The sequence below is a fragment of the Gekko japonicus genome, unplaced genomic scaffold (assembly GCF_001447785.1).
Source record: "Gekko japonicus isolate JY-2015 unplaced genomic scaffold, Gekko_japonicus_V1.1 scaffold3730, whole genome shotgun sequence".
NCBI classification, from domain to species: Eukaryota; Metazoa; Chordata; class Lepidosauria; order Squamata; family Gekkonidae; genus Gekko; species Gekko japonicus.
The window spans coordinates 65,852-76,793 of NW_015175481.1; the positions used below are offsets into that span (position 1 = coordinate 65,852).

At 50.8% G+C, this 10,942-nt stretch overlaps 1 protein-coding gene across 1 annotated transcript in view; it reads right to left on the reverse strand.

The window, feature by feature from the left end:
* RUBCN (RUN domain and cysteine-rich domain containing, Beclin 1-interacting protein) overlaps positions 1 to 10,942 on the reverse strand; it is a gene marked incomplete at both ends in the record, with an annotated part of 50,334 nt that overhangs the window by 6,430 nt on the left and 32,962 nt on the right. The window contains 4 exons of the mRNA XM_015425971.1: positions 915 to 1,153; positions 4,323 to 4,387; positions 5,480 to 5,625; positions 10,231 to 10,363. Of these exons, the coding sequence (XP_015281457.1) occupies positions 915 to 1,153; positions 4,323 to 4,387; positions 5,480 to 5,625; positions 10,231 to 10,363 (583 nt within the window). The remainder of the gene's footprint in view (positions 1 to 914; positions 1,154 to 4,322; positions 4,388 to 5,479; positions 5,626 to 10,230; positions 10,364 to 10,942) is intronic.

A 10,942-nucleotide genomic window follows, 5' to 3' on the forward strand; every position in this document is an offset into this window, starting at 1 on the left:
GGGGGGGGGGAAGGGGGCGGCTCTGCAACTTACCTGGCTACTTCTTGCTCCTCGTGGCCCCACTGGGAGTAAGGGCAGGGCTTGTTGCATGTGCCCGCCCCCTGGGCTCCTTACTGCCGGAGCTTTGCTCCTGTGCGCTCCCGCAGGAAATGACATAATTAAAAACATACAAGGGCCCAAGGAAAGCCTTGTTAAAAAGTTCAAGTGGCCTGAACACAGGGGCTGAGACACATGGCCTGACCCGTTTCCGCCCTATTGGGGGCCTTCTTCAGAGGTCAAACTGTTTGACCCTTGTGTTCAGGCCACTTGGACTTTTCAACGAGGCTTTCATTCGGCCCTTATTTGTTTTTAACTGCCTTTCTAATAAATACATGTATTTTTGTATACTATAGGTTTTTGATATTGGCCCTTTATCAGACTTCTTTCTTAGCCTTGTGGTTCTTGATTCCAGTTTCTGGGCCAGGTTTGTTTCCCCCCTCCCTGTGTCTTACGCCCACAGAGCTCTGGCCATCCCCCAAGCTATTCCCGGGGTCCTCCAACCCCCAGGAGCAGCACTGGGGGTTGCAGTGGGAGGAAGGAGGCAGGGAAGTCATGTGGAAATTGTGGGGGGAAAGATCTCCCAAATTTAGACAATCAGGAGATACGAGATGCCGAGTTTATGCCTTTCCGCTATTCTCAGCATACGTGACAGGGTCCCTCCTCCTCGCTTGCTGCTTTCCCGCCACCATCGGGGCATGTCCGCACTTCAGGCGGGCTTAGCAGTTGTTCCTCCTCTTGCGGGAATCCCGAGAACTGTGTTTCTAATTTACAAATCTCAGCAGCTTTGCCCGACTATGACTCCCAGGATCCTTTGCGAGGAAACCAAGGCAACCCAAGTGGGACACAACAGGTTCCCCAGACTCCGCCTTACTTACTCGGACTTGGTTGAGCGGCTTGACCTTGCGGTAGAGGGAGGCGTTGATGTCCTGCACGTTGAAGAGAGGGTCGCTCCAGATCTTGCTCAGCAGGTCCTTGGAGAAATTGCTGACGTAGTACTTGCTGAAGTCCCACTTGCACAGGATGCGGCTGGGGATGACCACCTGGGCGTTCTCGTGGCAGCACTGGCAGAAGTATTTGCCCAGGTACTCACAGTAGCGCATGCGCTTGATGTAATCTGCGAGTCCCCGAGGCAGGGAGGTGGGAGGGAGGGAGGAAAGGGCTTTTAGCCTTCTTCCGGGGAGTCGGGGCTCAGTCTACCCAATCGTGTCAAGAACAAGGAGAAGGTATAGCCGGAGAAGGCTGCGTTGGGAGCCCTGATTCTGTACAGCATGCTGCGTGTATAAATGGTATGGAGCAGGGCCTCCAGACTTTTAGGGCCCGCGGGCACCTCTGGAATTCTGATACAGCATCGTGGGTGCAGCCACAAGACGGCTGCTGCAGGAGGTGAAGCTGGCCAGGAGATGCCTGCTGCCACCACTTACCTCCAGATGAGAATGGAAAGACTCCCAAGTGTGTGTAAAGCAAAATGGGAGGATAGGGTTACAAGCTATATACATGTATATTTATAGCCTGACGTTGTCACCTTTTACACTTATAAACATAAGTAAATGGCCAGGAAATGCCTGCTGCCACCACTTACCTCCATATGAGAATGGAAAGACTCCCAAGCGTGTGTAAAGCAAAAAGGGAGGATCGGACACCAAGACAAACCGTCACAAGCTATACACACATATATTTATAGCCTGACACTGTCACCTTTTACACTTATAAACATAAGTAAATGTAACATCCAAACGCCAGCAGTAATGGCTAAGATGCACAAAACAGTGCACACGGGCACTCAACAGAATTTAAAGCAACAAGGTGCTGTTTTTTCCGGTGCTGTCAGGTACACGGTAATTTATGCCTACTTGAATATTGTCCACGTGCAATGGCTCCTAATCAAGTTGCTCTGGAGGCCTGTTTCAGCGTTATATAATAACAGACACTCCGTCTTTAATTATTTCCTTTCGGAACTTATCATAGAATAATAGAATGTGAGAGTTGGAAGGGACCTTGCAGGTCATCTAGTCCAACCCCCTGCACTCTGCAGAAGCACAACCAAAAGATAGCCCTACAACATACCCGAGAGATGGTCGTCCAGCCTCCGCTTGAAAACGTCCAGCGAAGGGGCATCCACCACCTCCTGAGGCAGTCTGTTCCACTGCTCAACCACTCTTACAGTCAGGAAGTGTCTCCTGATATATAGCTGGTAACGACTCCCTTGTCATTTCCACCCATTAGACTTAGTCTTGCAATCCGGAGCAAGAGAGAAGAGATCTGCTCCATCTTCTACATGACAGCCCTTCAAATACCTGAAGACTGCAATCGTGTCCCCTCTAAGCCTTCTCTTTCCCAGGCTAAACAGACCCACCTCTTTCAGCCTTTCCTCGTAAGACTTGGATTCCAACCCTCTCGCCATCCTGGTTGCCCTCTTCTGGATACGCTCGAGCTTGTCAACATCCTTCCTGAAATGTGGTGCCCAAAACTGGACACAGGACTCCAGGTGAGGCCTGACCATGGCAGAATAGAGCGGACGTTTATGCTTATCGTACAAATCACATGATGCCTGTGCGCACAAGAAAAACCGCACTTATCACAAATTATCGTGTGCCTGCGAGAACAGGAAAAACAGCACCTTGTTGCTTGAAATTCCGTCAAGTGCCTGCGTGCGCTAATCTGTGTGCCTGAGCCATTACCGCTGGCGTTGGGATGTTACATTTATGTACCTTTATAGGTGTGAAAGGCGAAAGTGCTCAGCTATGCAAATAAGTGTTTTATTTAATTTATTATAATTTGTAAAGCTTTATCTCGGTGTTCTGTCCTCCCTTTTTGCTTTACCCGCTTACCTCGAGTCACACAGTGAAGTCCCTTGTGCTGTGGTGGCCAGCCACTTTCTAAGCCACATCTTTAAAAATCTGCACAGCAGATCAAATCCCCAGTGACAACCGGAAGCCGTGCTGGGCAAAAGCCCCACTTTTCATCCCCCACTTTACAAAGACATTTGGTGGACACTAGGAAAGGTGTTGTCAGGCGCCGTGGCTGGGGATCCCTGGTACAGAAACACGCCTCCATCCAAGAATGCACCCCAATATTTCAGTCACTGTGACTGCACTCTCTTGCATGTGATGAAACCCGGCAGCAAACTCATTCCTTGCAGGGAAGAGGGGGATGAGCCACCAAGCCCCAAGGTGTGGAGTACTTTAGGGCTTACATATGCTAATGGCTCTGGCCCAAGTAGAACAATGTCCTGCTAAAAAGTCACATTCAACAGTTCAGAGACCGCTAAGAGCCAAGTTGCTACATAGTAAACCCTTCCTCTTGTGGCAGGAAGGGTTGAATGACTGGGGCACAGAAAAGAGACTCTCTCAAGGGGAGGTTATACATTCTCTGTATACAAAGAAGCTGCTCTTCCATCATGAGTAGCACAAGGCACAATGGGGAGAAGTCCCAATCATAAGAACTACGGGAATGCCAAGCTTGAAATGCTGCCACTTCCTCCAAGGAATACCAGCCTGTCCTCTTTAAACATTGTTTATGGTAACTACTGAGCATAGGGAAAAGGATGAGAGGACTGCATGTTTTCACCTTTTCTTTGTACCCTTGCTCAGTCTGAATGCTTGAACGTACCATGTGTATTATTTTTATTCATGTATTAAACTTCCTTATATTTTGAATGCTCTTAGGTCTGATCTCCGGAAACACACCATGCCTGATCTTGCTACCTGAAGTGTAGTAACGGAGAGGGGCAGCAAGTAAGCTCACCATCTCTGGAGCATGATAGCTCAAAATCATGAAGTTGTGATAGAATGCCTCTGTACTAGCAGGTAGAAGCATGACAACCAGTGTGGCAACCAGTGTTCCCTCTAAGCTGAGTTAGTGTGAGCTAGCTCACAATTTTTTAGCCTCTGGCAAACACATTTTTTGCCTTAGCTCAGAAAGGAAGGCTCCAGAGCAAACTAATTTATGCAGCAGCCAAAACGCTCGCTCACAACTTTAATGCCAGTAGCTCACAAAGTAGAATCTTTGCTCACAGGACTTCACAGCTTAGAGGGAACATTGGTGGCAACCAGGTGGCCCTTGAACAGCAATATGGGTTAGAGGAAGGGATGGCGTTGCTGAGCAGAAACTTGGGATGGCTGCAGGGCTTCCTGATCTCCCAGGGACCAACCTGAAGTAACAGGGAAGCCTTCTAGGTCCATTCCTTCACAGACGGAATCGCCAGCCCTGCCTGTGAAGATCTGAACCGTGCCGAGCCTTTCAGATCAAAGACACGAGCAAAGATAAGAGTCTCCAGAACTCACCAGGGTCCGTCCTGATCCCGCAGCCTGCACAGCGGTAATTCTGCTTTGCCACAGTCACTTTCCGCCTATCCAGAGACAAAACAGTGATGATAAAACAAACAAAACTTATGCCCACCACTACTAAACATTTCTTAATGCTGGTCCGCTAGGGACGCTCGTACGAGGATTTGGGGGTCAAACGACAATATGACTTGTAATGATGGGATCCGAGTCACTTTCCCTGCAGCCCTACAGCAGCTGCAGGAAACAGCTTTTTAAAATATCAGTTCGGCTCAGAAACACATTGTGTGGGAAGGAGGGGCTCACCCCCCCCCGTTGCTTCCTAAGCCAACTCGCCCCCCACCGACATTTAAAAAGCCATTCCCTGCAGCTGCTGTGCAGTAAAGAAGAAGAAGAGGAGATTGGATTTATACCCCGCCCTTCAGTACCCAAAGGTGTCTCAGAATGGCTTACAAACTCCGTTCCCTTCCCCTCCTCACAACAGACACCCTGTGAGGTAGGTGGGGCTGAGAGAGCTCTTGACAGAAACAGCTCTTTTTCAAGAACAGCTCTTATCAGAACTACGGCTTGGCCAAGGTAAGCCAGCCAGGTGCAAGTGGAATCCAACCCGGTTCTCCCAGATTAGAGTCCGCGCACTTAACCACTACAACAACTGGCTGAATTGTTAAAAATCATATTGTGTGATTGGGCTGCAGCATTTGAACAGGGAATCGTGAGATAGGGCAGGGTATCAATGAATTAAATAATTAAATAATGATAACCCGCCATGAACTTGTTGCAATGGAGCCATGCGCCATTATGGTAGGCAGAACCAAAAGCGGCGCAATTCTGGGACTGCTCTTCCATAACAGCAACCTGGATCGTGGCCAAAGATTTCTCCAAACAGTTGAGGAAAACATGGATTTTTCCTGGAAGCCAATAAAGCGACATGACCAGACGTGCTCAGGCAGAGGGCGGGACAGTGAGGACCAATGGGCAGAGGACAGGGCTAGACCGCGAAACACTCCCGTGAGGCGGCTTTGAAGGCGATCCCTTTTTGCTGTCCTTGAGACAAGCCCTGTTTCAAGCATGTTTCCATCGCCAAAGAGGGGGCTGGTACACATACGCACATGCACACGCACACTCTGCCACCGGCTCAAAGCAGCCGGTCTTCTTACGTTGGTGCCGGATGAATGTTGAAGATGATCTGCGGTCGTGGGGGGGCCCATTCCAGGTTCCCCCGGACCCGGATTCGCAGTTTGTAGATATCGGCATGTTCCCCATCATCGGGGGAGATGGGCACGGAATCCGGAATCGGCAACAGCTGCAAGAGGACAGAGGGAGGGAAGGTCAGCGCCACCACACCCACGGGCAGCACCGGGGTGTCCCCGTTTCACCCGGCAAATGTGGCTCAAAGTGGGACCCGTTTTCCCATCCCCCTGGAGAGCCTCTGTTCTACTCAAGACCCCAAAGAAGAGGAAAAGGGAGAACTGTTACTACATACCTTGAGATGAATGCGCAGTTATTTATACTAATAAAACTGTACATAGAATTAGTGCACTGAGAACTTTAGTTGCAACTGAAATGGCTGCTGTTCTTCCCTGAACATAAGAACATAAAAAAACCCTGTTGGATCAGCCCAATAGTCCACCTAGCTCGGCATCCTGTCTCACACAGTGGCCAGCCAGTTCCTCCAGTTCCTCTGGAGGGACCACAACAGGGCAGAGAGGCTGAGTCCTTCATAAGATAAAAGGAAGTACTTCTTCACCCAAAGAGTGATTAACACTTGGAATTCACTGCCACAGGAAGTGGTGGCGGCTACAAGCATGGACGGCTTCAAAAGGGAATTAAATAAGCATATGGAGCAGAGGTCCATCAGTGGTTATTAGCCACAAGGTATAGATAGGGACTCTGGGGCAAGGGATGCTCTGTCATCTTGGTGCTTGGGGGGGTCAACAGTGGGAGGGCTTCTAATGTCCTGGCCCCACTGGTGGACCTCTTGATGGCACTGGTATTTCTGGTCACTGTGTGATACAGAGTGTTGGACTGGATGGGCCTTTGGCCTGATCCAACATTGGCATCTCTTATGTTCTTAAGAACATCAGAAGAGCCCTGCTGGATCAGACCAGGGGTCCATCTAGTCCACCATCCTGTCTCACAGAGGGGCCAACCAGTTCCTCTGGAGGGACCACAACAGGGCAGAGAGGCCGAGGCCTTCATAAGAACATCAGAAGAGCCCTGCTGGATCAGACCAGGGGTCTATCTAGTCCAGCATCCCATCTCACACAGTGGCCAGCCAGTTCCTCTGGAGGAACCACAACACGCCAGAGAGGCCGAGTCCTTCATAAGAACATCAGAAGAGATGTGCTGGATCAGACCAGTGGTCCCCGCAGTCCAGCATTCTGTTTCACACAGGGGCCAATCAGTTCTTCTGGTTACCAAAACAGAATCCTGCCAGACGGCATCTGTCAGCTGTTGAAAACAACAACAACTTCCCCTTGACAGAAACTAAGCCATTTTTGAAAAGGATAAGAACGTAAGAGAAGCCATGTTGGATCAGACCAATGGCCTATCCAGTCCCACACTCTGTGTGTCACACAGCGGCCCAAAACCCCAAGAGCAATCAGGCGGTCCGTCAGCGGCGCCAGAATGGGTGCCGACACTCTTAAGCTGTGGCAACTGGAGAATAAGAGCATCTTCCGGGAAGCCAGAGAGCAGAACCGTGGGTCACGCAACAAAGGCCTGCCTGCAAAGCTGATGCCGGACTGATTAGCAAGGGGGTGAGGCGAGAAACGGCAGCAGGGGAAGCTGGTGTGGCCCGTCAGCCGCGTTATACGGGCTCAAGCTGGTGCTATTAGTCACTTTCGGCAGTACGAAAAGGCACAGGCTTTGGATGGGCCTTTAATGTGCAGCAAGTTGTAAACATGGCTGTTCTGTTTCTGACACTCCACACACACACATGTACAAAACGGTGACTTTCAGGACCTCGGGCTCTCCTACAGAGCATTGATGGTTGGATACTGCAACTCTGCCTGCAGGAGGATCTGGGAGGGAAAGGGTTAAGAGAATCCGCTCACTCGGGTGCCCTTGGCAGTCGGCCCCACCCGCCTCTCATCGCTTAGATGTTGAGCCTCGCTGGCCTTCTGTGTTTCATCTTATATAGGACTTCTTCTCTCTCCTACCTGGGCTTGGAGATGTAGCAAGTTCACCTTTTGGGGAGCTAATCTGTTCGCAATAAGTTAAATGCACGTACAGGAATATGTCATGTAAGATGTGCTTCTACTTTTGTAAGTGAAGTTTCTTTCTCCTGTGACCACTGGCGTCAGATCATCTTTGTCATTGGCTTGAACGACAGTTTGTCCTTCACCGGGAAATGTGATCGGGGATACCGTGAAAAAGCTCCTGTGCTTACAAGGCCAATTTAAAAAAAAAAAAAACATTTAACCCAATATCGATTGCATGCGGACTCTGCACTGCTACATCCAATTTTGCAACCTGAAGGAGGCATTCAGCGAACGCACTTGGATTTGCTTACGCCGGATAATCTACTCCTTATCTGCTAGCCAGGGGAGAAGCCGTGCGGACGCACGGATACTTGGCCCCACTCAGTGACACTGAAAGGCCTGCTCCACCGTCATCCTTGGTCCCAAGCTCTGGCCCTTGTGACGAGGCCTCTGTGGAGGTGGGCACATGAACACTTTAAATGCTTCTATTCCTGCCTGGGAATTAAGGTCACAGGTAGAGGCCCCCCTGACTGACCCATCAACTAAAGACGCTTCAGCCTTCCTAGAAAATCCCTCAAAGAGAGGGAAACAGAATATATCAAGGTGGTGTCGGTGTCTCTGGCAGGAAGAGTGGCTGGCAAAGGGAGATTCTCACACTGAATTCTACGTGTAGAGTTTGTGTTCCATGTTCATGCTGTGAGCATCTGGGTGTGAAGCACTCCTCTTCCAACTACACTCCTGCCTTTCCTTCTGCCACTGATCTGGCGTGCAACCCCACTGTGTCAAATTCCACCACCGACAAAGATCACAGAGCTGTTGTGGATTTCCCGGGCTGTCTGGCCATGGTCTTGGCACTGTAGGACCTGACGTTTCGCTAGTAGCTGTGACTGGCATCCTCAAAGGTATGACACAGAAAGAGGGAGTACTCTCTGTGTCAGTGTGAGAAGAAAAATGGTAGGCAGGTAATTTATCTCTACTCGGGAAGGTGGGGTAGGGCTGAGTCATTCTCATGTAGGAGTTCCCCAGGCTGTGAAACATGCTAATGGAGGAGCTTTCCTGAGGAGGTTCTTTCGTATATGGATTGGCTGTTTTCCTGCGGAGGTTCTTTTGCATATGGGTTGTTTCCTGAGGAGGTTCTTTTGCAGGTGGATTGGCTGTTGAACTTCTAATCTTATCTGTAGTGCTACTGTCAGATGCAGAGCCTTTTGTGTTTTTCAGGACAGGAAACCATGCCCTGTTTATGTTTAACCTCACTTCTTTCCTGTTCATAAACACAGACCCAGTCTCAACAGGTACCCTTCCTGCCCTCCCCTTCTTGTGACCTGCCTGAGTTCACAGAATCAGCATGGCTGTCAGAGCCTGTCCCACTGAGGAACCACTCTCACTGTCAGGAGGTTCTTCCTAATGAAGAGTGGGTCAAAACCTGCAGTCTGGAACTGCCGAATTACCGTTGGCTGGGCATGAATTTGCAACCTCTTGACTCAAAGAGAGTGAAAGGTAAAGGTAAAGGTTCCCTTGCTCGAAAGCCAGTCGAATCCGACTCTAGGGTACATCTCTGTTTCAAAGCCGAAGAGCCAGCGCTGTCAGAAGATGTTTCCGTGGTCATGTGGCCAGCAAGGCGCACAGAACGCTGTTACCTTCCCACCGAAGTGGTCCCTATTTATCTACTTGCAATTTCTTGCTTTCGAACTGCTAGGTTGGCAGGAGCTGGAACTAGAGATGGGAGCTCATTCCATCATGTGGCACCCAGGTCTCGAACTGCTGAACTACTGACCTTCCACAGCCTGCAGTTCAGCGTCTTAACCACTTGAGCCACCGCAGCTCCAAGCTCCTCTCCCAAATACTGCTAGGTTGGCAGGAGCTGGAACTAGAGACAGGAGCTCACTCCGTCATGCGGCACTCGGGTCTCGGACTGCTGAATTACCGACCTTCCACAGCCTGCAGTTCAGCATCTTAACCACTTGAGCCACCACAGCTCCAAAGAGAGCGAACAGCCATGCTTATGGAGTTCTACTTGAAGCCCAGCCCCTTCGTCCGAGGAGTGCAGCCACGCCACACGCCACACGCCACACACCATGGCACACCACATACCCACACAAACACACCATGGCACCCCAAATGGGATTTTAATAAAGGCTGTTAGAAAACACGGTGAACACACACACACTCCCCCATTGGACATTACCAGCAGTAGCTTTTTGGAAAGCTGCCTTTTCTTATACCACTTGGGCCTCTTAAAGAGCTTTTTAAGGGTCAGCCTTGAGCCCTGAAAACCAACAGCGAGTTACCGGTCAGGGGCTTTGCATGTCTCTGGCGCGATCCACAAACCGAAATGATAACAAAAATATAAACAAGACGGCCGAGGAGGAGAAAGAGGGCCAGCGTTCCCCCTAAGCTGAGTTGGTGTGAGCTAGCTCAGTTTCTTAGCCTCCGGCTTACCCGATTTTGTCTTCGCTCAGGAAGGAGGGCTCCGGAGCTGACTAATTTATGCAGCAGGCGAGTCGCTCGCTCACAATTTTAACGCCAGGGGCTTGCCAAGTAGGATTTTTGCTCACAAGGCTCCACAGTTTAGAGGGAGCATCGAAGAGGACTATGGCGGTCGTACTCTCATCTGGCCTGTCCTAAGGGGAGAGGTTCGGTCTGCAGAGGGCAGGCGGGACCCGCACTCGGGACCGCCGGCTGGCACAGCTCCGGAAGAACCCTACCTTCTGCGGGGCGTCGCGCTCCGGCACGAGCCACTCCAGCTCCGAGGCGGCGGGGAGCTGCATCCCTTCGAACTGCTTCAGCAGGCCCATGGCCACGGCCTCCGCCGAGTTCGAGTGAAGAAAGGAGTGGAAGCTGCAGGATGAAGAGGCAGCCGTTGACGCCAACCCGAAGTGCGAACAGAGAACTCCCACGTGGTGCCACTCCGGTTCCCCTAGCTTCTAATCCTTCCCCAAAGCCCACCCTTGGGCATAAGCCTCCCCCCCCAAGGCTCTTCCCCGGCTGAAAGGAAGCATTTGCTTCCATTCATCCTTTTCCAGTAAAAAGAGAGGTGCAGGAGCTCATTAGCATAACTCATTAGCATAACTTATTTGCATATGCCACACCCCCTGGCATCGCTGGAAGTGTGCCAGAAGGCAACACCCACCACTCAGGCTCCACTGGACTGTTTTGGATTGCTAGCTATTGGGGGGGGACGTGCAGATCTGTCCTCGCAGAGGAGGGAGAGCTTGTGCCTGAATAAAACTTGGCCATAAAGGTGCCACTGGACACTTTTGGATTGCTAGCTATGGGGGGGGGGACGTGCAGATCTGTCCTCACAGAGGAGGGAGAGCTTGTGCCTGAATAAAACTTGGCTTTAAAGGTGCCACTGGACACTTTTGGATTGCTAGCTATTGGGGGGGGGGGGAGGGGGAGTTTTGGCCTCACAGGGGG